Below are 25996 nucleotides of genomic sequence, written 5' to 3' on the forward strand. Positions count from 1 at the left end.
AGCATGCCATCCAAATAAGCATAAATTAGGGGAGATTATTAACCATGGATGCTGTAACTGGAGGAATCCAGCAAGCCAGGCAACATCTGTGGAGACAGAGGGATGGTCGACATTTTGGGGATGGGATACTGCATTATAAGCAGAAAATAGGAAAGAATTCCATGGGAAATCTACTTAAGATATAGGAGCTGAAGCAGGCCTTTTGGCCAATCGAGTCTGTTCTGCCTCAATGGCCCAAATACTTAAGGCTTTAAACTAATCAACCACAGAGGGTTCAGGTGAAGAAAAATTTAGAAAGTTAAAACAAAAGTACATCATAGGGCAAGGTAGCAAATAGGAAATGATAGCCAGATTTGGACAAGAAAGGCAAAGCATACAAACACAAGAGCAGCAGGGTGGCATGAAGTGTACCACTCCTGTGAACAGGCTTCATTTCCGATCTCTGGTCTGTTCAGAGTTTGTATTTTCTCCCTGCAACCATTTGGGATTCTCCCATATCCCAAAGACTAGTTGATCACTTTGAACTGACATATTGACTCTATAGTGTAGTTTCATGGTGGAATCTGGGACAGGGGTGGGAAACCAATGGAAATATGAGATAATAATGTGGCTCGGTAGGATAACTAAAACATTGGAATGGATGATAGTTGATCTGGATTCAGTGGACTGAAGGCTCTGTGGATTATTATTCTATCAGAATGCATTTGCAAAGCAGAGAAAATGATTCAAGAAAAAAGGCTCTATTTGAAAGCAAGTAGCAATTCAAGATAGATGAATTAAATGTACAAATAGAAATAAATGGGTACAATCCCCAAGCACGAACAAGTTGCAAGTTGACACAGGCTAAGAAATAAATCATTCTGTGCATTTGACATTTCAGAAGGATGGAGAGAAAGGAAAGGGAAGTGGGATAGCTCTGTTGAGAAAGAATAGAATTAGTCACTGAGGGAAATGGCTGAGAGGTTTTTATGGTGCAGATAAGAAATCGTAAGGGGAAGTAGTCACAGATGGAGAGAATTCATTCTCCAACAAACAGTGGAGTAAAAACTAAAAAAAGTAACAGACGCTTGAAAAATAGGTTCTGTAATAATTGTGGGGATTTTAATCTTCATATAGATTAGAGAAACCAAATTGCCAAAGAAAGCTTTGAAAGTGAGCTCATTGATTATGTTAGGGACTTTTTTTTAGAATAAAATGTTAGCTTCAGTCCTGTTCAATGAGAAAGATTAATTAATCATAGTGGAGTAAAGAATCCTTGGAAGAAAAATGAACATAAGATAAAGTTTATTTTCAGATTGAAAGTAATGAACTTAGGTCTGAACTGATGTTTTTAAATGAAATAAAGACAATTAAATGGTACGTAGGCAAAGTTGGTTAAAATGGAAAAGATTTAAAAGAGAACTGAGTAGTAACTTTTCCACCCAAAGGGTGGTGAGAACAGTGTTCAGAATAAATTATATAGCATATGAGCCTACTTCCAGATGAAGATGGTGCCACTGAACAATGCAACCAAGGGCATTCTCCAGACAGTCCAGAAAACTACTTCTATCACTTCTTTTACATCATTTTTTTCTTTCAAATGTGGTTCAAATGTTGGAGCATAGGACCTACGTTTTGGTGGTGTTTTTTTTCAGGCCAATTGAGCGATCTGGTGCTTTACTGTCTCCGAGGGTGTTCTGAGAGGTTTCGAGGCCAAGGAGCCTGGAGATGGGGCGCGAGCCTATGATCGACTCCCATTTCGCATTGATCTTGATGATTAAAGCATCGAGGAAGACTGAAATCATCAAGAGAGCAGAAGGCGAGTGAGAGTTTACCAGCTTCTTGCTCGCTGTTGTTGGAGGAAGGTGCCTGCATGTGATGGTCTTTCCCTCCCTCTCACTCACTGCTCCCGAAGGAAGGTTCCTGTGTTCAAATGGCCTCTCTCTCCCACTAGCTCAATGCTGCTGGAGTCCTGGGTCTTGGGCAAGGTTTAATCGACATGGTTTGTGGATTGGACTCTGCAGTTCACATTATGATGTGCTCCTGTTTCTGGTCACTCCATTTGTTGCTATTTTGGGTGTTTTTGGTTGGGGTGGTCAGCAGATAATGAATGACACAGGGCTAGATTGAAATGAACTGAGCTTAGCTGAGTATGCCTGGACTCTTTCAATCTTTTGTTTTATATTCTGTGTTTTTTGATCCCTTTTTGCCATTTTTGCATTTTCTTTTGCCAATGGGGGTGGGGGTTGATGTTTTTCTTTGAACACGTTCCATGGTTTTCTGTTTTGTGGCTGTCTGTGGGAAGACAAATCTCAGGGTTGTATACTGCATGCATATTTTGATAATAAATGCACTTTGAACTGAATTATATAGTATATTAGTATATGATCATATGGAATGAGGTGTCAGAAGAAGTGGTTGAGGCAGGTACAATAATTTAAGAAGAGCTTGATTGATGCATGTTCTTAGGGGAGTTGCGCTTAGAAGGATTTGGGCTGAATGTAGGAAATTGGGTATAACTGTCAGGGCACTGAGTCAGCGTGGACACTTTGTGCTGAAGGTCCTGCGCCCGTGCTGTATTGATTTATGGCTTGTATGACCCTAAAGTATATTAAAAAGTAAAATGGAAGATAAGCGTTAATAGACACATGACATAATTCTTAACAAAAATATATTCAACTGTGAAACAAAAATTCGACAGAAGACTGAGATAACCATCCATTAGGATGCTAAAGAATTGAAATAAAATACATAGAATCCTATGAAGGTTAATGATTGGCCAGACGATGGGAAGATTTTAGACAGCAGTGAAAGATTTTCTAAACAAAAACCGAGAGGGAGAAAATAGATTAGAAGAGAAATATAACAACAAACTGTATGAGTTTCTACAAGAACATACACAGGAAGAGATGGCCCTGGGATGGTGAATGTTGGCTTCTTAGAGGCTAAAACTGGGGAATAAATAATGGGAACTAAGGAACTGGGTGAACGAACAAATATTTTTCATCCACCATTATAATAAAAGACATGAAGTGTGTTAAAAAAATAGAAAATCTGGGAACAAAAGGTAGGGAGGAACCTCCAATTTTCACTATCACTAAAGAAAAAGTAATAAATAGACAGACCTGTTGGCTGGCTTCTCGGGTTTGTAAACAAAGTGGATGTGGAGCTGGTGGAGTCATTGGTTGTGATAATCCAAAATCATCTTGGTACAGTAAAGATGGCAGGGTCTCCACCAAAGTTAGGTGTTCCTTCCCTCTGCAAGCCTGCAGGTCACCCTTGGGCAAGGTGTAGCACCTGTTTAGCCTCCCCACCCCCAATCAGGGTCACGTGAAGCCATGGGAGCAGGTGATGGATGGTCACATGAGCAGCTGGTTCATATCACAAGTCTTGATTACGTCACCACTGACGCCAGGCAGACAATCTTTGAAGAGTATTGATAATGGCTGGGGTCACCTGTCTTGTAAAGATGGCAACGTCAAGCCACTTTTGTAGAAAATGACACCATGATCGTCTATGTCATATCACATGGCACATAACGAGGATGATGATTATATTAGAAAATGGCAAATATGATAGCCCTATTTACAAAAGGAGGGAGACAGAAAGCACTGAAACATAGATTAACAGAAGCAAGAGTAAACTCAAAGTTCTAAGTAAATTTATTATCAAAGTACATATATGTCACCATATTCTTGCAGGCATACTCAATAAGTCCAATAACCATAATGGATTCAATGAAAGACCGCAGCAAATGGGTGCACAGCCAATGTACAAAAGACAACAGCTGTGCAAATACAAAAAGAAAGAAGAAATAACACTAATAATATAAATAAAAAAGCAACAAACATCAAGAACATGAGATGAAGAGTCCTTGAAAGTGAGAGTCGTTCTGCTGTCTGGTTCTTCAAGCCTGCTCCCCCATTCTAACTGGCCACAGCTGATTCTCTACATCAGTGCAATTTTTCAGACCTCTTCCCCTTACTCCATGATGCCTTTGGTGTCTAGAAATGCTCCCACATTCTCCTTAAATGCATTTAGTGACAGCCATCTGTGGTAATGCTTCGTCAGGCACCCAGGACTTTAATTCTTCATTTTTAAATTTCTCTTTTGTCTATCCACTAATCCAATATACATTCCTTTATTTCCCTTTCTGGACTGACGCTGAAGTCACCCCTTATAACTGACACTTGTTCAGACTTTGCCGTTCATTTCACCAACTAATTGATTGGTTAAGGTGTTGTAGTTAGCTTACATCTTGTGAATAAATACAGAAAAAAAAGCAAACAAGGACGTAGTGTTATTTTGTAAAATAATTAGATCGGAGTTGGAGCTAAAATTAAAAGCCTTACATCTGTCATTGGGTTAATGCTGGAGTGAATTATCAAGAAAGAAGTGGGATAGACAATACCATCATAGAGAGTTAACTTAATTTTATGGTAGAGAAATCATGTCTGTCAATTTATTGGGTTGTCTGAGGACTTAGTAAGCAGAAGGGATGAAAGGAACCAGTGGATAAAGTGTACTTTGGATTTACACAAGGTGACACATACAAAGGTTCAAAGAGTTCAGGGCACAGGGAGTGATCTGTCAGCATGGGTAACCATATGAAAACAGTAAGTCAGGGATTAAGGGTTCAAATTTGTATTTGTTTTTAATAGGAATTGGAGCTGAACTATTTTTGATGCTTGTTAACGATGCTGTTGATTGAGCTGAGTTGAGTGTACAGTTGCTGGATTTGTTGATGATACTCTGATGGGTGTGGAAGTTGTAAAGAGTAACACACACAAAAAAAAAGACACTGCAGGAAGTCAAGCAACAATGAGAAGGAATGAAGTGCCGAAATTTTGAGCCGAGAAACTTCATCAGGACTGGCGAGGAAGCGGGGAGAAGCCAGAAATAGAAGATGCGTGAAGGTACAGGTGTCCCCGCTGTAAGAAAGTTCGCTTCACTCCACTTCACTTTTACGAAAGATCTATATTAGTACCTGTTTTCACTAACCGAAAGAAATCTGAAGAGGATCTTCGCTTTTATGAAAAAGACGCCCGCTTTAAACTTGTGTTTACCCCGAGAAAGACTACTATGACCTTGAAGATTTGTGCGGGCAGGTGTGTGCGCATGCGTGTACATGCCGATTCTTTTCTACAAATCAGTTTTGGCTAAATCTTTCTGATTCTGATAAGCAAAACTACACTGAACATACATTATTTCTACTTTATATAGGCTGTGTATTTATCATATCATTCCCACTTTTACTATATGTTAGTGTTATTTTAGGTTTTATGTGCTATTTGGTATGATTTGGTAGGTTTTTTTTGGGTCTGGGAACGCTCAAAAATTTTTCCCATTAAAATTTTTATATTAATGGTAATTGCTTCTTCGCTTTACACTATTTCGGCTTACGAACGGTTTGATAGGAGCACTCTACCTTCGGATGGGGGGGGGGGGAGAGAACCTGTATGTGGGTGGGGGGAGGGGCTGGGAGGTGATTGGTGGAAAAGGTAAAGGCCTGAGAAAGAAGGGATCTGATAAGAGAGGAGAGTGGACCATGGGGAGAAAAGGAAGGAGGAGAGGCACCAGAGGGAAGTAATAGGCAGGTGAGGAGAAGAGAAGGGGTAAGTAGGGGCCAGAATGGGGAAGGAATATAGAGAAAATGGAAAGAAGGGAGAAATCACCAGAATCTACGTTGCGTCTCACCGATGTAGAGGAGGCCACATCACGAGCACTGGATTCAGTAGATGAATCCAATAGACTCACAGGTGAAGTGTTGCCTCACCTGGAAGCACTGTTTGGAGCCCTGAATGGTAGTGACGGAGGAGGTGACTAGGCAGGCGTATCACTTCTTCCGCTTGCAGGAATAAGTGCCAGGAGGGAGATCAGTGGGGAGGGATGAATGGACAAGGGAGTCACGGAGAGAGCAATCCCTGTGGAAAGTAGAGAGTGAGGAAGGAGGTAGAGATGTGTTTGGTGGTAGAGTCCTGCTGAAGATGGTGGAAGTTGTGGAGAATGATGTGTTGGATATGGAGGCTCATATGTGGTAAATAGGTTCTCAGGATATCCCCAAGAGTCTGTAAAGCAGAACTTCCCAACCTTTTTATGCCATGGACCCTTACCGTTAACTGAGGGGTCCATGGACCTCAGGTTGGGAACCCCTGCTGTAAAGGGACATGGTGAGTAGGCAAAAAAAAAATGGCAGTTGGAGTGTAAGATGGGATAATTTGAGTTCATAACTTTTGTGGAAAATAGAGACAATCAGAACACTGTTGAATTGGATGAGGATTGAGTGATTTGCGTGTCCTCATACATGGAGTTCAGAAAGTTGAAATACTTCCATAGTAAGTAATTAGGTAAAATGAATGTTGGCAATTACATTAGAAGGAATGGAATGGGAAAGTGAATGACTCTTGCTGCAATTGAACAGGACATTGGTGAGACCACACTTGGGATTCATGAACACAGTTTTGGTCCCCTTATTTACAGAAGACTATCCTTGCACTGCGGCCAATTTAGATAATATTCCTAGGATGAAGGGGATTTCTTATGAGAAAAGGGAGATTATGTTGGGTCTATATTCAACAGACCCTAGAAGAATCTGTTGATTCTTCAGCAATTGCTGAAATGTATGAGTCTAAGGAGGCTCGACTAGGCAGATACTGAGTAGTTTCCTCTTGTGGGAGAAGTTAGAATAAGGAGGACACGATTCCAGAATGGGAGTTTACCCATTTAAGACTGGAACAAGGAGGACTTTCTTCTCTCAGAGGGTTGCATTCGTTGGAATTGTCCACTCTAGAGAGAAGTGGGGATGCAGGTCACTGAAAGCTGTTAAAGACAGACATAGACAGACACTTGTACTGAGTGTTATAAGCAACAAACAACGTGCTGGAGGAATCCAATGGGTTGAGCGGCATCTGTGAAAGACCATGAAAGGAAAAGAATTGTTGGTGTTACAAGCCAAAACCTTGCATTAGGACTGGTGCAGGGCTTTGACTTGAAATGTTGACAATTCATTTCCATCCACTGATGACGGCCGACCCGATGTGCTCCCCTCCGAGACCGTTGCTGCAGATTGCAGCATCTGCATTTCTTGTGCCTCCAAGTGTTCCAAGTAATGGGTGGAAACATGGAGTGAACGCCAAGATCAAATTGATGGAAATCTTACAGAAAGTTAGAGACAGTTTGAGCAGCCACTTGATCTATTCCAGCTTCTTTTTCTAAATATCTGACTTCCATGGCAATTTAAGTAGGAAGCAATCCTTTTAAAATTTTGCCTGAGGAGATGGTGCTGCCTATGGAGTGGCAGCAAGCATTACAAGGCCTGAATGGTTCAGTTTTATTGAAAACAAAATTGTTGAAGATCTATCAGTGGCAGATAGTGTAACGGTAAGCATAATACTTTATAGCACCAGCGGTCAGGTTCAATTCCCGCTGCTCTCTGTAAGTAGTTTGTACGTTCTCCCCGTGACCATGCTTCAGTTCATTCCCACACTCGAAAAGAGAAATGGGCTGGGGCCAAGAAAGTAGAGCGCATGCTCTATTGGTGCTGGAAACATAGAACATAGAATAGTACAGCACATTACAGGCCCTTCGGCCCACAATGTTGTGCCAACCCTCAAACCCTGTCTCCCATATAACCCCCCACCTTAAATTCCTCCATATACCTGTCTAGTAGTCTCTTAAACTTCACTAGTGTATCTGCCTCCACCACTGACTCAGGCAGTGCATTCCACGCACCAACCACTCTCTGAGTGAAAAACCTTCCTCTAATATCCCCCTTGAACTTCCCTCCCCTTACCTTAAAGCCATGTCCTCTTGTACTGAGCAGTGGTGCCCTGGGGAAGAGGCACTGGCTGCCCATTCTGTCTATTCCTCTTAATATCTTGTACACCTCTATCATGTCTCCTCTCATCCTCCTTCTCTCCAAAGAGTAAAGCCCTGACTCCCTTAATCTCTGATCATAATCCATACTTTCTAAACCAGGCAGCATCCTGGTAAATCTCCTCTGTACCCTTTCCAATGCTTCCACATCCTTCCTATAGTGAGGCGACCAGAACTGGACACAGTACTCCAAGTGTGGCCTAACTAGAGTTTTATAGAGCTGCATCATTACATCGTGACTCTTAAACTCTGTCCCTTGACTTATGAAAGCTAACACCCCATAAGCTTTCTTAACTACCCTATCTACCTGTGAGGCAACTTTCAGGGACCTGTGGACAATGCTTGTGTGCTGAACCCAACACATCCTCACACTGTGTTGACCTTTGGCACAAATGAGCATTTCACCGTATTAGTGCACAAGTGAAAAATAAAACTAAATTATTTTCCTTTTTTTAAATCAGTCTACCTCCTCCTCATAATAAAGTGGCCATTGAGTGTATGTTCATGGTGTTCTGCTGCCGCAGTCCATCCAGTTTGAGGCTCAATGTGCTGTGCTCTCAGAGATGCTCTTCTGCACACCACCGTTGTGGTTATTTGTTGCCTACCTGTCAGCATGATGCAGCATGGCCATTCCCCTCTGAGCTCTCTCATTAACAAGGCATTTTCTCCCACAGAACTGCCATTCACGGGATGATTGTTGTTTTTCGCACCATTCTGCATAAGCTCTAGAGACTGCTGTGTGTGAAAATCCCAGGAGTTCTCAGATGTTCAAACCACCGTGTCTGGTACTAACAATCATTCCACAGTCAAAATCACTTAGATCACACTTCTCCCCCATTCTGACAAACAACTGAACCTCTTGACCATATCTGCATGCTTTTAAGCATTGAGTTGCTGCCACAAGGTTGGGTGATTTGATATTTACATTATCAAGCAGGCATACAGTTGTACCTAATAAAGTGGCTACTGAGTGCACATTTTCATTTACTTTGATTTCAGAGTGTACTGTGTGGCTATCTCTCAAATTGTTCTTTTGGTGGTTGTGTATGAAGGGGATGGAAATGGTGAGAGGACTATGGTGGCCAGAATAGGTGAGAACTAGGAGCTATTGAGATGATATAAAAGGAAGTGGAGTTTTGATAAGGGATTAATCAATTTGAAGTCATTGTAATTGTTATTGGAAGACACTTAGAATGAGAGACTACAGAATTTTGCTGAACAGAAGGATTTAGCCGTGTTTTTTGGAGATTGAAAATTATTGCATCCTTTGAATCTTTTTAAGATTCAGTAAAAATTGCCTAATTTTGCCAAACACTAATAAGAACAATATAAATGTACCAAACATAAAATAAAACTGAAAAATTCAAGCCTTCTTTATAAATGTCACATTTCTTCTGAAATGAACAGCGCAGATTAAATTCATCCCCACCTGCGAGCTTCAGAATCTTGACATGAACGCAAGCAGAGAGAGCAACAGACACTGTGAAAACTCAACTTTGCTTAGGGCTGTCTGATTCCATCTTGGTTATAATATTTTCTCTGTTACAATGACTGTTAACTGTGACAGGAAAAAAGATTAGAACGAAGGCAGCAAATCTGACACTTCCCACGATAAAATAACAGGCCGCTTAACGCAGCTCCATCTGTGATTGTCTCACACCTCTCGCAACCACCTAATATGATACATATGATAAAGCCAACTACTCCATTTTGGATTTTACTTCAATCCTTAAAAGATTAAAAAAATTATCTTAAGCTGAAAGAATCCTCTGTATTAATGTATTTATCTGTATTAATATATTTAATGCATTTTTATTTTAGTTAACAGAACTAAAACAGATGAAAGGCAATGAAATGTTGGAGCAAATAGAAGACCTGAAGGGTGGGCTTTTCCTGTGAAGGACTGGGCTATATCTACCACCTTTAGTTGGCTTTTCCATTCTAGGTATGGAAGCACCAAGGCCCAAGAACAGAAAAGCCTGCAAAAAAATCGATGGATACAGCCCATGTTTTTCTTTGTATTTGCACAGATTGTTTTCTTTTGCACACTGGTTGTCAGTCTTTCTGTGTTTTTTTCCCACTGATCCTATTGTATTTCTTTGTTCTGCTGTGAATGCCTGCAAGAAAATGAATGTCAGGGTAGAGTATGGTGACATATATGTTGTTTGATAATAAATTTACTTTGAACTTTGGGTGTGATTTGAGAGAGAAGAAGAATAGACTCCTGGTAAGTATTTGTGGTAGCATAATGTTGGAGAAAACATTTAATATCAGCAGTAACACCAGCAATGGCGCAACGGTAGCTTAGTGGTTAGTGCAATGCAAACGTAGCTCAGGGTTGTCCAGACTTTAGAGTTCTATATATTTTGACACTGTGTCACAAAGAAAATTTTGGAGCATAGAACAAGAGGTGGTCAAAGAGGTAGGCTTTGTGGAGGATCTTAAAGAGGGAGAGAACAGGAGAGATTTGGAACAAGTGAAAATCTGCAGATGCTGGAAACCTGGGCGACACGCACAAAATGCTGGAGGAACCCAGCAGGCCAGGCAGCATCTACGGAGAGATTTCTGGATGAGTTTAGGACTATGGCAACTGAAGACACTGCTGCCTGTGGAGGGGGTGATTAAATTCAGGGAAGAATGAGAGTTCTGAATGGGAGGAAAATCAAAGTTTGAGGCCTGGGAGAAGGGAGGAGACCATGAAGAAATCTGAAAAGAGCAATCTGGTGTAAGTTAAAATTTGGTTAGCAGATTGGTGGATAAACTCAAACTTATGGGGAGTGGAACAAGGGAGGACACCTAGAAACACTTCCAATGGTTGCATCTAGAGGTAACCTTGAGAATTAGCAGTAGGTAAGCAGAGCAGGAATGATGTTTAGCTGTATGGCAGAAGATGGTCCACATCCTGACAATGAGGCGAAACCGTATCTGTATGGAACTCAACCCTGGTTTTGGACAATGCAGGTGAAGACCACCCTGTAGATGAGAGATACAAAGTCAGGATGAGCCCCATCGATTTGTCAGCTGGACTCCAAATGTAGCATGAGAGAGCAGGAAGAGAGGTCACTGCCGGTCATTCGTTGGACACTTTTATTCATTTGGATGATGGAAAAATCATTTCACTTCTCTTACCCTTGGGAGAATACCACTGGGAAAATGTAACCTGCTCATAAGAATTATATAAAAGATGCTGACCCATTTTACACTTCACTCTGATTGAGATGTATTTGCTCTGTAAAGAGAAATGAAGGGACAGAAGATTTAAGTTGATGTTGGAGTAAGTTAAAGGATCAGCACAATGTAGAGGGCCTGTGCTGTACTGTACCAATCTATGTTCTAATAAATTGGAGTGAAATTAGAGGAAGTTAATTCCTCATAAAAATATGAAAGCACCTCTTCTTTCCCTTTCTTCTATGGCGCCCTTCCCCTGGATCCCCTCCTCCTTCCCTTTCTCCAAAGATCCATTCTCCTCTCCTATCAGATTTTGTCTTCATCCTTTCCTACCCACCTGGCTTCACCTATCACCTACCTATCCTCCTTCATCTCCCCCCCACTTTTTTTTATTCTGCATCTTCCCCCTTCCTCTCCGGTCCTGAAGAAGGGTCTCGGCCCGAAACGTTGACCATTTGTACATTTCCACGGATGCTGCCTGGCCTCCTGAGTTCCTACAGCATTTTGCATGTGTTGCTCTGGATTTCCAGCATCTGCAGACTTTCTCATGCTTATAATTTATAATGGATTGTGCTCCTTCAGTAAGTTTGCATCCAAAGATCATGACATTTTAAAATATCGAAAGAAACCCTGTGCCACTCACCACAATAACCTGGAGTCCCACATACTGTCTTCATGGCAACTTGTTCATTCACAATTTTGGACAGACCAAAGTCAGCTAAAAGCAAGAAGAAAGATCATGTAAATTACAGTGAAGTGAGAGTCAATCATCACAGAAACCGCCTCTGTGGCCACCACGTCCCTGCTCACCATTAAGTGCACATCTCTACCGATCTATTTATCAGCATTTAATCTGTAGCGTCCTATGCCTTGGTGGTTCAAGTGCTTCTCCAGACTCTTAAATGTGAGAGACTCTGCTTCAACCACAAATGCATTCCAATCACCCATTGGGTAAAAAGTATTAATTCTCAAGTCCTGAATTCCATGTGATCGAACATATTGGACCAGTTTTCCATGTGAGATCTTGCCAAGGCTTCACTGAAACACATGTGGACTACATCAACCATGCTGCCCTCATGAATACACTTGGATAACCCTTCAAAAAGGATCTCCCCAAGCAGTACCCCTTGTGCTAGACTAAATTAATCCCTGGCTCTCCGAGTGAGATTACGTCGTCCCTCAACATTATTTCTAATGACTTCACTTTTACTGATGCTGCATTCACAAGCCTCATTTGACTCTCCTGCCCTTCTTGAATAAATATTCCACTGTGGAGCAGGGTCTAGATGCCCCTGCAGTTTGGACAACACCAAAGTAGAATCTTTCACTGGGGAATCTTACCCATTTACAGAGGAGGAGGAGGATGTGAATCAGCCCATTGTGTTGATACAAGCCAAAAATGGACTTCCGGACAATCCCTCTTCTCAGTTCTCAGTTCACAATCCCACAGGCCTTCAGGTACTTTTGAAATACGTCAAAAGCTTTTGCCTCTACTGCTATTCGGGTTGTTAATTACAAATCTCCACCACTTGTTGAGCAAAATAAATTCTTTCCTCAAGTCCATTTATTTTGCTTAAACCTGTGCAGCCTAGTTACTGACCTCTCTGTTAAAGATTGTTAGCAAAACGATTTCAATCAAACAAATAAATGCTGACTTCTAGAAGATTAGTATCAAACCCACTTTATTTACAAGACCTATCATGAGGGGGTGGGGTCTATTTCACACTCAGGGTGTCCTGGATCCCAAAATAAGCAGTGGAAAGTTCCTTCTTTTATACAGTACAGAATTAAGATGTTCATAATTTTAGTTTTAACTGAACACTAACCACACAGAAAAACAGGAGCAAATAGGTACATCTGTAGCACGAGGTATTTTTAATCATAGAACAGACAGTAACTAAATCATATGAATGCATGTTCCTCTTTTCTGCACTTAGAACTGCATCCTGAAGACATCCTAAAGACCATCTGCTATAAGTCTAAGCTTAGGACATTGGGTTGTTGGGTTACAAAGTTCAAATAGTAAAATGCAAGTTAGCTACCTAGTTCATTAACCCTTTTGCAGACCCTTTGATCAGCTGGTCTGGATGACCATGTGCAACATTTTAGCAACACCAGAAGAATAAAGAAGTTTTATATTTTCATAACTTTAAGGGTCATAATGGAGAAATACTGGCAACTCTGGTGCTATCAGGTAAATATTCCTTTATTCTTCCACGAAGATGTTCATCTCAATCACTCATGATTTTATCAGAATCAGAATCAGACTTTAATCGCCAAGTACCTATGCACATACAAGGAATTTACTTCCGGCAGATGTTGTCTCTCTGCTCATAACAATAATAATGATAAATATAAATGAAAATATAAATTGTACATACAGGTAGTGCAATCCAAGTAATAGTTAGCTGACAGTTAACCAGCAGTTAACTGTTCAGCAAAGTGACCGCAGTAGGGAAAAAACTTCTCCAGTGCCTATTAGTCTTAGTCTGGAGGGATCTGAAGCGCCTACCAGACGGAAGCAGATCAAACAGTCTGTGCGCAGGATGGGAGGAGTCCTTTATGATGTTCCCCGCCCTCTTCTTCATCCTGGAAGAGTACAGGTCCACAATAGAGGGCAGGGAGGCTCCAATGATGCGCTCGGCAGTCCTCACTGTGCGCTGTAGTCTGGTTCTATCCTGCTTGGTGGCGGCTCCAAACCACACAATGATGGAGGTGCACAGGACAGACTCAATGACTGAAGTGTAGAATTGCAGCAGCAATTCCTGAGGCAGACTGTATTTCCTCAAGAGCCACTTCAGTCTTGGCTAATCCAAAGAAAACAACCTTATTTTAGTGGTCCCTCACAGCAACAACAATTCTTCAGACCAAGCAATGTACAATATTCGTAGAATACGTACACAACGCTGGAAGAACTCAGCAGGTCAGGCAGCATCCGTGAGAAAAGAGTAGCCAACGTTTCGGGCCGAGACCCTTCATCAGGAAATATTCATACGTCACTTCTGCATTAAGACATGGCACTGGGCGACTGAGAGGGTGAAGATCTTGATGAACGGTCTCGGCCCAAAACATTAACTATTTATTCCTCTGCATAGATGCTGTGTGACCTACTGAGGTCCTCCAGCATTTTGTGTGTGTTGGTCTTTAAAAAAGTGATTCAGTTAGTTCCAGCTCTTGGCTCTTCATCGTGGTATAGTCATTGAACCATGAACCGCAGTGCTGTATCTTAATTCTCAAACATAACTTACAGTGAAATCACTTTAGAAGTTATTGCCACACAATTTACTATACGTTCCCAACAGTTCATTGATCAGAATCACATAGAGCACAGAAAGGAGGCCATTTGTTCCATCAAGGGCTTTTGTCACAGTCTGTGCGAAGGAAGCTTGAGTGCTGGTATCTCACTTATGGTGTAGAAGGCATTCCTGGGAAAGGGGGCTACAAAGGGTCATGGCATTAAGTGAATTACTGTTAGCGCTGCTGTTTTAGCAGCTCTTTGAGATCTTCTGTCCTTTCCTTGTTGCTTGCTGCTTTGCCGTTTTGCCAAGAACCTGTTGCCATTCCCTGTTCTCTGCTGTTGCTCCCATAGTAACGAAAACTGTCCCAGCTGCTGTGCTCCATGCCCACTAAAATGATGGCCTGATACCGAGGCTTTGGGCCTACTCTGGGCTGCTCCAGGATTTGGATCTAAGGATTCAGTTTGGTTTGCAATGTTGATGCTCGCTTCTGTTTGTATGATTTGTGTATTTTTCCCTTTCTCTGTGCACCGGGCATTGGACTTTATTTTATTTTTTAAATCGGGTTATTTTTGGTTTCTTGCTTTGTGGCTGCCTGTAAACAAACAAGGATGAAGGCCTCAGCAGCTCTTGCTACCCCCCCAGCGGTGGCTGGCTGGTGTGGAGATTGCCAGCCACTGCTGCTGGTCGGGGGAGGGTTGCAGGAGCTGCTCCATGTCTTGTGTGACTGCCCAGACCCTATACCTCCTCTGGAGACTCAAGCAGCTAGTGCTGATATAGAGTTCCAACCCAGTCATTCCTTTCCCACTCCCAGAAGCTGCTCAACCACCCGTGTTCTCTCAGCAGATACACAAGCTAGTACATGGATCGGAAAGGTTTGGAGCAGGGGTTAATGGCATAAGCATGGTCGGGAACCCCTAGATTAGATGGATGTGGGCCAAAGACAGGCAAAAAGAATTAGCTTAGATGAGCATGACATTCTCTTTCATAAGTTCCCATTGCTCATTGATCAAGAAATCTCAGAGTTGGACAGTCTAGCAAAAGGATGGCGAGACAGCAGCTTCCATCACATGTAAGAGATGGTGACGAGAGAGAATGGAGGATCTAGGTGGTCTGTCAATGCCTAGAGTGACCTTTTCTCCTTTCTGTACTCTGTGATTCCAATCAATGGACTGTTGGAAACATATAATAAACTATGCGGCAAAATGATTTCACTAAGTTAGGTTTGAGAACACATGAGGTTCATGGTTCAGTGAATACAGCTTGATGAAGATCAAGCTGGGACTAACTGGAGCTCTTTTTTAAAAAAAAGCCTAACACACACAAAATGCAGTGGTTCCCATTCACCGTGTTAGCCTCGCGGACAGGCCCGAGCTGGCATCGCACGCTGAGTGGTTACAGCGCTTGCTCCTGCTCGCCCAGTGCCGGCTGTCACATCTCCGTACCCATCTCTGGGCAATTCCTAGCCGTGGAGGTGCCGGTGGTAGGGAGGGGATTTTGTACCAAACTGGGGTTTCCAACACAGCAGCAGGGAGGGCGAGGGTCCCACGCAGCTCACAAATGGCAGTTCATGGCTCAAGCAGATATAAAGCAAGATGATGGAAATACTCAGCAGGTCAGGTCAAGCCATACATCTCCACTTGCTGTAGAGACTGAGGTGAGTGAGGGTCTCCCTCCTCCCACTCTGTCCCTATTCTAATCAATTTTTACAGGAGCACCATCGAGAGTGTCATGACTAGCTGCATCACCATCTGGTACAGGACTTCCAAGGCATTTGATCGCAAGGCTCTACAAAGGATTGCTAGGGCTGTTGGAAAGATTATTGGGGTCTCTCTTCCACCTCAGCATTGTCAAGGATCTCTACCGTCCGTCCCTCAATCTCTCTGATCCTCTACCATCAGGCAGGAGGCCCATAGCATTAGGACTGGGCCTGTTATGATGGGAAACAGCTTCTTTTCCCAGGCTGTGAGACTATTGAACTCCCTCCCACCACCCAGGTCTTATCACTTATACAACGCCAGTGGAGTTATACTATTTGCCTTTTAAACGGTGTTGTAAATGCATCTTATGCTAAAGGTGAATCTTCTGGAATTATGTGCAAACTTATTTGTGGTAATATTATTTTATGCATTGTTTGTGAGGAGTGTGCACCTTGGCCTGGAGGAACATTGTTTCCTTCGGTGGTATACATGTTCATGGTTGAATGACGATAAACTTGTACAAAGTGCCTCTGACCTGAAACACTGGCTCTGTTTCTCTTCCTACGGATGCAGCCTGACATTCTTAGTATTTCCAACATTTTCCGGTATCTGCAGTTCTTTCAATTTAACCCGGCAGGTTTTTGTTTTTGAAAAAGAGGAGGGTGGGGATTGTGGCCTGTACCTGTGAGGCATTCAAACTAGAAGACTAAGGGTGCTGTAGCTTGCATCTCCAAGTTTGCAGATGACACGAAGCTGGGCGGCGGTGTTAGCTGTGAGGAGGATGCTAAAAGGATGCAGGGTGACTTGGATAGGTTAGGTGAGTGGGCAAATTCATGGCAGATGCAATTTAATGTGGATAAATGTGAGGTTATCCACTTTGTTTGCAAGAACAGGAAAACAGGTTATTATCTGAACGGTGTTCGATTAGGAAAAGGGGAGATGCAACAAGACCTGGGTGTCATTGTACACCAGTCATTGAAGGTGGGCATGCAGGTACAGCAGGCGGTGAAAAAGGCAAATGGTATGTTGGCATTCATAGCAAAAGGATTTGAATACAGGAGCAGGGAGGTTCTACTGCAGTTGTACAAGGCCTTGGTGAGACCGCACCTAGAATATTGTGTGCAGTTTTGGTCCCCTAATCTGAGGAAAGACATTCTTGCCATAGAGGGAGTACAGAGAAGGTTCCTGGGATGGCAGGACTTTCATATGAAGAAAGACTGGATCGACTAGGCTTATACTCACTGGAATTTAGAAGATTGAGGGGGGATCTTATTGAAACGTATAAAATTCTAAAGGGATTGGACAGGCTAGATGCAGGAAGATTGTTTCCGATGTTGGGGAAGTCCAGAACGAGGGGTCACAGTTTAAGGATAAAGGGGAAGCCTTTTAGGACCAAGATGAGGAAAAACTTCTTCACACAGAGAGTGGTGAATCTGTGGAATTCTCTGCCACAGGAAACAGTTGAGGCCGGTTCATTGGCTATATTTAAGAGGAAGTTAGATATGGCCCTTGTGGCTAAAGGGATCGGGGGTATGGAGAGAAAGCAGGTACAGGGTTCTGAGTTGGATGATCAGCCATGATCATACTGAATGGTGGTGCAGGCTCGAAGGGCCGAATGGCCTACTCCTGCACCTATTTTCTATGTTTCTATTTTTCTATGAGATTATTGACAGCATAATTATTGATTAAGTAAAATGGGAACCTGTCTTAAGGTAATAAAGCCTGTACACAATTTAAATTAGAACATATATAGAAAATTACAGCATAGCATAGGCCCCCAGCCCACAATGTTGTGCCAACCTTTTAATCTACTCTAAGATAATCTAACCCTTCACTCCTCCATAGCATTCAATTTTATATCATTCATTTTTCTATCTAATGTTCCTAATATATTTTCCTTATCACTGCCCTTGGCAGGATGTTCCACACACCCACCAATTCCTGTGTAAAAAACTTACCTCTGATATCTCCTCTATACTTATCTCCAATCACATTAAAATTATGCCCCCTTTTTTTAGCCATTTCCACTTTGGGGGAAAAAGTCTCTGGCTATCCCTTTGATCCGTGCACCTCCAACAAGGCAACTTTGTATTTGAATGAGGAAAGTGTGAGGTGGATGCAGGCTGTGGGTAGCGAGTCTCGATCTTCCATTTGGCTTAGGGCCGTCGGTCCAAGATCAGACCTCATGCTGCGTCTGCAACTGAAATATTATCCTCCCTTTTCCCTTTGTGAGCTTGAATCTATGGCTTCATTTCCTATGGCTTGAATCTCAATAAAATGGTAGTGTTCTAAAGAAAATCTTCAATGACGTGACAGAGAAGCTGACTTTCATTATGAGAGTATCCTTTCGGGAAACAAACTTCCTGTTGTAAGGCATTTTCATGGTTTTTATGATTTATGGCTGCAGAAACTCAAAGTATTATATTAACACATCAAAAAACATGAGACAGGTTTTCCCTACTGATTAAGCTGGTAAAGGCATTCAGCCACTACAGCATAAAGAAGTCAGCCAACGTTGTTATGAGTTTATGCTAATGTAGCAGATCCAGCATTCTGTTTCACCCCTATGCTCTTGGACTGGGAGATCAGACCTGATTGCTGGCTGATTACTTCTGGTAGAAAGAGTATTTCTTGAAATTGCATTCCAGTTAGATATTAATGAAACAAAGAACAACTGAAATATATAGCTGGTCAGGCAACATCTGCAGGGAGGGAAGCACTTACCTTTTGAATTTTCATCAGGGAATGAACTACCGTGAACTTTTGTCGGTGTGCAACTTGAAAAGTCCTTTCTGCAATACTTTGAAATATTGACAGCAAAAAGGGAGAAGTGAGAGGCAAATTGTTTACATGGAATGTGGCGGGTGTGTGGAATGCACTGCCGGGGTGGGGGGGGGGGGATAATGGAGGCAAATACAACAGAGGCATTTACCATGATATGCAGAGAATGGAAGGATATGGACCTTGTGCGGACTGATTCAATTAGGCGTTTAATCACCAGTCCAACTAGTTCAGCGGAACATCGTGCGTTGACAGGCCAGTTCACGTGCTGTATTGTTCTATGTTCAAAGGAGGAATTATGTCCCTGTATTGTGAAGTAACGATGAGTTCACCTCAACTTTGAAGTTAAGTGCATCTTAAATTAGCTTAAAATGAGACTCACCAATTTTCAGTGGCGCAGCTGGCGAGAGGTCTGCGTACAGTAAGTTTTCAGGTTTAAGGTCTCGATGGACCACCCCATTTTCATGTAAATACTGAAAGGGTTTTGAGAAATACAGCAAATTAGTATTTCACATTAACAAGATAAAGAACAACCTAATTTTGCATTACAAACGAAGAAAGGCCTAGATTTACGCGGCAGCCTTTAGGGCACTCGGTGACACTTGGCAATCGGTGAAGTAGATGTTGCTGTGTGGCAATATGGGAAATAAGACTGGCTATTTGCTCTCAGCAAGCTCCCACAGACAGCACGTGACATTAATTGTATGGAACTCATGGGAAATTTTCCACAAGCTGCAGTTGGTTTCTTCCAGGAGTGTTTCAGTCACTGGAAGCTCACCCTCACTTGGGAAACAAACATTTTTGATCAAAAGACAGTCTTCTGGAGAAATTCACCAGGCCAGGCAGCATCTGTGGAGGGAAATGGGCAGGTAATGTTTCATAAAACATAGAACACTACTGCACAGTACAAGCCTTTCAGCCCAGGATTCTGTGCTGACCTTTTAACCTACTCTAAGATCAATATAAACCTTCCCTCCTACAGAATATAGCCCTCCTTTGCTCTCTCATCCATGCACCAATCTAAGAGATTCTTAAATACCCTGAATGTATCTGCCTCTACCATCACCCCTGGCAGGACGATCTACATACCCCCCACTCTCTGTGTAAAGAATTTACCTCTGATATCCACCCCTATACTTACCTCCAATAACCTTAAAATTATGCCCCTGGTACAGTCATTTTCACCCTGGGATAAAGGTCCCTAGCTATCCACTTGATCTATGCTGCTTATCACTTCGAACATTTCTATCAAGTCACCTCTCATCCTCCTTCCCTCCAAAGAGAAAAGCTCAACCTATCCTATAAAGTGGGTGGAAATACTGTTCTACCAAATATTTTTCCATCCTTTAGCCTGCTGTTCACCTTGGGCGAGGTATAATACCTGCTTTGCCCCCCAGTCAGGGTCACGTGAAGTCATGGGAGCAGGTGGTGGGTGGTCGTATGAGCAGCTGATGCACATCACAAGTCCTAGTTATGCGACCACTGACACCAGGCAGACAATCTCAGAAGAGTATTGACAGTGGCTGAGGTCACCCATCCTGTATAGACACTGCCAGAAGAAAGCAATGGTAAACTACTTCTGTAGAAAAATTTGCCAAGAGCAATCATGGTCATGGAAAGACAATGATCGTGGCCCACGTAGTACAACATGACACATAATGAACGAACAAATCCTATTACGATGTGCTCCCTAGTCCAGGCAGCATCCTGATAATATCTCCTCTGCTCCCTTTCTAAAGCGCCCACATCCCACATAATCATCTGGATTCTAGGGTGTACCATACCCCTAACTTTGTGCTCTTTGGTAATGGTGCAAGACTAAGCATGAAGTAGATCTACACACTCTGATACCAATCTAAATCTGTTGCATAAAATCTTCAAAGAGCATATTAATGATGAAGTATGAAGTAATGTCTTTCATCAGGAGTTAGGCAATGGGAGGTGGGACAGAGGCTTTGGCAGCAAATCTATTCCGATCCCTAAACGGGCTATCTTCCTCTGCAGTGCAGAACACAGGGGGAGTGGGGAGAGTAAATAGCAGAGTTGAGGTCTGACTTGTCTCTAAGTGTGTGGGGGGGGGAAGGGAAATCTTTGTGGGTTCCTGCTCATGTGAGGCTCCTTAAATAATTTCCCTGGAAGTGGGAAATGAAAGAGAACCGGAAGTGATCCGGCCTTTCGGCCCAGCTGGTTCCTGCTGAACAAGATGCCCATTCAAGCTAGTCCCATTTGCCAGCATTTGCCCCATAATCTTCCAAGCCGTTCCAATCCATGTACCTGTCCAACTATCTTTTAGAAGTTGTTATCCTACCTGACTCAATCACTTCCACCGGCTGCTTCTACCACACACATGTAAATAAAGTTAATCTCTCCCTTCTCACCTCAAACCTATGCCCACTAGTTCCTGATTCACTAACCCTGGGGAAGGAAACCGTGCACCTTTAGCCTATCCCCAAAGTGATCCTAAAAATGGGAAAACATCTCAGTATCATTTTGTTTTAAAAATTTGTGCAATGTGTCTTCTCTTGCATATTGGTTGTTCATCAGCCAATATTTATGTGTAGATTTCCACAAATTCTTTTGTATTGATTTACTGTATTTTCCTGTACACGCCTGCAAGAAAATGAAGCTGAAGGCAATACAGTACTCTGCAGAGGTCTCAGGCCTAGCTAAAAAAAACAAATTTCATGACGTTTGTGTGAGTGATGATAAATCTGATTCTGATATGGGGCTCTATTGCGGACTGAGAGTGGGAAGGGAGCAGGGAGAGCGGAATCATGTTGGGAAAAGGGGAAGGGAGAGGGGAGGGAGGCAGGAAGCACCAGCAACACATTCTGTAATGATCAATAAATCAATTGTTTGGAATCAAATGACCTTGCCTGGTGTCTGCACACATGTCACCCATTCCTCCCCCCCTCCACCCCTGGCACTCCTTCTCTACCTCCTGTCCCACACCACTCCCGGGGCATGTCACTCTCATCATTCTCAACATCCTTTGCTCCCACCAGATTTACAAATTCACTCTCTGCTCCATGATGACAAATACAGTCCTGTGCAAAAGTCTTAGGCACCACAGGGTGTGTGTGTGTGTGTGTGTGTGTGTGTGTGTGTGTGTGTGTGTGTGTGTGTGTGTGTGTGTGTGTGTGTGTGTGTGTGTGTGTGTGTGTGTGTGTGTGTGTGTGTGTGTGTGTGTGTGTGTGTGTGTGTGTGTGTGTCCAAGACTGTATATGGTAACAAATATGTACTTTGATAATAAATTTACTTCAACTTTGACTTTGAAACAGGTGAGGTGATTACTAGATTACTTTAGGGAAGAGAAGTCTGTAGCTAGGAGTTCTACCAGTAGTATGTATTTTTTATCCGAACACTGACTGCTTGCAACCAAATGCACACGGAGCTTATGGTGAGATTATGTAACTGTTCTCGGTGCAATGATCTGTTTATGCATAGAAGACACAAACAGTTGTCATGCCAACTCCTGATTAATGTAATTATCCATATTCTACCCTTAAAATGCTCTTTGAAAAGTTTATGAAGCAAGTGTAGACCTTAATCAGAGTGTAAAGGATAGTTCCCACCTTAGTTAGAGAGCTGTGGGGTCATTGTCACTCGAATGGGAGACAATTTGAAACTCCTTACGCTCCTCGAGAAAGAACAAGGAATTTCACCACCCACAAATAAGCAAATTAATCCTTTCTTTGCTCAGCCTTCTGCAGTCAATGCCTTTCTCTTCTTCCAAATGGAAGCAATAGTACTCCCTCATTATGAGGATCACCTCCAACTGACAGCCCACCTACAGGGGTAGAGGGTACATGTGCTGTACATTTCCCTGCGAAAGCACGGTGAAGGAACTGACCGCTGGCTCATTGATACCTATTGGATTCAATTGAGAATCAGTTCTGGTGCTGAGCCATTCAATTCTTTCCTATTCCACACTCACCCTCCTGTACTTTTCACTGACTCTCTACCACAGTCTTTCCACCTTCCCTTCCCTGTTTCCCATCATCCTTCCAAATTATTTTCCTTTTCACTTCCCTGTCTCTTTGTGATGAAAATTTACCATGAACTGACTAGAAAGTTAGTTGCTGTTGTCCAGATCTCCTTTGGCCTCCACCACCTCCCTGTCCGAATTGCTGCTTTCTTCCCATTTGCTTCCAACCCATTCTCTCCCACGTCGCGGAGATCAGTTACCTCCAGCACATCCTGCTCCTACTCATATCTGGTCTTGCCTTTCCCATGCACAGGAGACTGATTAGTACAAAGATAAAACCCTCTGGCACAAGCTTCAGCAGCGACTGTGTCGAGTAACCCACACAAATCTTGTTGTTTTGCACTGAAAGCCTGCCAGAGAGAATGTGTATTTGTCAATATGACACTTAGCACAGCAGCATCTGTCGAGTTACATAAGTGCATGTAAGATGCGAGTTGGATCCAATTCCATCACAGTGGATGGCTTCTGTAAAGTTGTGACTGCATGTCCAAAGATTTGCAATAGCAATTTAAAATGTCATAAACACCTTATCGCTGAAATACAAGAAATCAGCGCATCAAAGTAAAGTCCTGAATTTCTCAAAATTCGCACTTCATGGAATCTGTGCTTGCATATTCCCCTTCTGCTTCTTGCACCTCTCCAATTAATAGTTGCTTAGCAACACCCTGCATTGTCCTGCAGACACCAGAAATGGGAAATGAATTGCCGTGTTCTTTGCTGATACTCCACCGATTTAAAAAAAATAAATGCAAGTGTCCGTTCTCATTCTACAAAGGAAGTGTCCCAGTTAGAAACAAAGAATCCTCAACAAAATACCCATTCAAAAACTTAATGTAGTGTGTTGACATATCATGCCAGCCCCCATTATTTTACATCATTTGCAAAAGACATTCTTGCTCATTCTTTCACAATACCTCACCCCCACCACTGTAACCTACACAGGAATAAATAAATCTCCATGTTATGTAATAATTTAAATGAATAATCCCATTCCTCAGCAACAAAAACAAAATGCTGATGGACTCAGTCAGTCACGCAGCATCTATGGTGGGGGAATAAAAGGCCGGAGTTTTGGGCCAAGACCTTTTATTGGGGTCCCAGCCCAAAATAATGACTGTTTATTCCCCTCCATAGATGGTGCCAGACTTGCTGAATTCCTCCAGCATTTTGTGTTGCTCAGAACTCACAGCATTTGCAGAATCTCTTGTGTTTATGATAGCAATTTTTACCTCCAATGAAGTTAATGATCATTAATTCTCTGGCTTGCTTTCTGATGACCAATCTGCTACTCTGCAAATTTTCAGCATCCTTTCTCAGAACAACAGAAAATCAAATACAGAAAGGTTCAGCCCAGTAGAGGCCCTTCTGCCCACAATGTTCTACTGACCCTCTAACCCACTTACGATCGATCTAACCCTTCCCTCCCACATTTAAAAGTTAAAGTTAAAGTCTGTCCCAAGCCTCATCAGGCTGGTGCTTATGCTGGTTTCCGTGGCGTGAAGCGAGACTGCCAGATAGGACGCCAGTCTATCGCGAGGTTAACCCCCAGCATTTTGCCAGTACCCATTTTCAGCTGGGTAGACTGGAGCAATGTGTCTCCAGGACACAACACACTGTCTCGGCTGGGGCTCGAACTCATAACCTTCAGATTGCTAGTCCAACACCTTAACCACTTGGCCACGCGTCACACTTCACTCCCACATATCTCTCCGTTCTTCTTTCATTCACAAACATTAATTGAGATATACAAAGTAACACCATAAAGATCACATGTTTTATGGCATTTCCATCTACTATGGCCCAGACACATTGAAAGTTGTAAGGGAGCAACCTCACATGGGGCCGGTGGTGTTGCTTTGGTGTTAACACCTTCCTGCACTGCATTTTCTCTGTAGCTGCAACCATTGTCCTCTTACAGCTTTTCCTTTGCACTATCTCAAAAACGTATGCTTTGGAATGATCTGTATGGACGGATGCCTCACAAAACTAAGCTTTTCACTTTATTTTGGTACATGTGGCAATAATAAACCAATACCATTATGCAAGAGTCCCCAGGAGCTGGTGATCATGAACATCCAGCATAGAATCTGGATACGTTGCATAGGCAAGTCAGGAGTGAATGCTCACTGCCCAGGTCAAGACCATCTAGTAACATAGAAAGCTACAGTTTGTTTCTTGTCCAGAAACCCTGCAAACAGCTGGATCACATCGCACTCTTGAAAAGTTTGTAGAAGGTAGAATTCTGGTCTAAATGCTGCAAAGAAATTTTGGCCTTTATAAAATAAGGCTAGAAGAAATCAAAGATCAGGACTATCTTTGTCGACCTGTCAGGGACAAGCTTCTTGTCTAGTTTAAAGGCTTGTTGTTGATTCTTGAAAGGAACATCCCTGCCATAACAATTGAACATCTGCCACTAGTGGTGCCGAACAAGAGGTTGCTGTGTATCTCCTCAGGCAAGTCAGCTTACCCAGCTCATCATCAACAAATGCCATAAGACCCAGAACACATGCTAACAAGGAACCAGCTGTATTTGCAGTCGTGCCTAATAATCCAGAGAGTGGAGTTCAAATCCTGCTGTGGCAGCTATATAATATAGAGAGTTTTGGAAAACAAATATTAGTAATGATAATCACAAAACTACTGAATCATTGTGAAAATGCTTTAGGTTAAGGAAAAGAAATCTACCATCATTACCTGGTCTGGCCTATATGTGACTCCAGATTCACAACGTTATACTTCCTCTAAAATAGTCTCTCGAGCCAATCTGTCTGTTAGTCAAAGTCAAGAGTATGTATACTTTATACAGCCTTGAGATAAATCTTCTTACAGGCAGCTACAAAACAAATGAACCAGCAGAACCCATTAAAACAAAAGAAGACTGTCAAACACCCATGGACAGAGAGAAAAAAAGAAAAAATGTGCAAACAATAGAAGTAAGCTTTCAGAACTGAAGTTCACAAAAGTGAGTCCACACTGTGATAGTTGCAGGCCACAGCCACAGTTCGGTGCAGAGATGAGGGATAATTACGGATGCATGATAAATACCAGCCCTGTCAGCAATGGGCACATCTCAAAATGACAACCATCCATCTTCAGTGTCCTCAAGTTCTCAGCGAATGGAGACCTAAACACAGCGGCGTAATACTGCTGGCAATGGAAGCTGGATTGAAAGTCCCTTACCACAAACACCAAGTTCACACAGGAAAAGCCAAAGCACCTAAACGTGACTTCTGCAGCAACAAACTGCAGATCTCAGAGTGAAGCTGGAC

General features: G+C 42.5%; 1 protein-coding gene across 1 annotated transcript in view; it reads right to left on the minus strand.

Moving 5' to 3' along the window:
* LOC140739806 (calcium/calmodulin-dependent protein kinase type IV-like) overlaps positions 1-25996 on the minus strand; it is a 141027-nt gene that overhangs the window by 34108 nt on the left and 80923 nt on the right. Inside the window, exons 6-7 of the mRNA XM_073068351.1 lie at positions 19122-19212; positions 11666-11740 (exon numbers count right to left, since the gene is read on the minus strand). Coding sequence (XP_072924452.1) covers positions 11666-11740; positions 19122-19212 — 166 coding nt within the window. The remainder of the gene's footprint in view (positions 1-11665; positions 11741-19121; positions 19213-25996) is intronic.

The sequence above is a fragment of the Hemitrygon akajei genome, chromosome 16 (genome assembly GCF_048418815.1).
Source record: "Hemitrygon akajei chromosome 16, sHemAka1.3, whole genome shotgun sequence".
NCBI lineage: Eukaryota > Metazoa > Chordata > Chondrichthyes > Myliobatiformes > Dasyatidae > Hemitrygon > Hemitrygon akajei.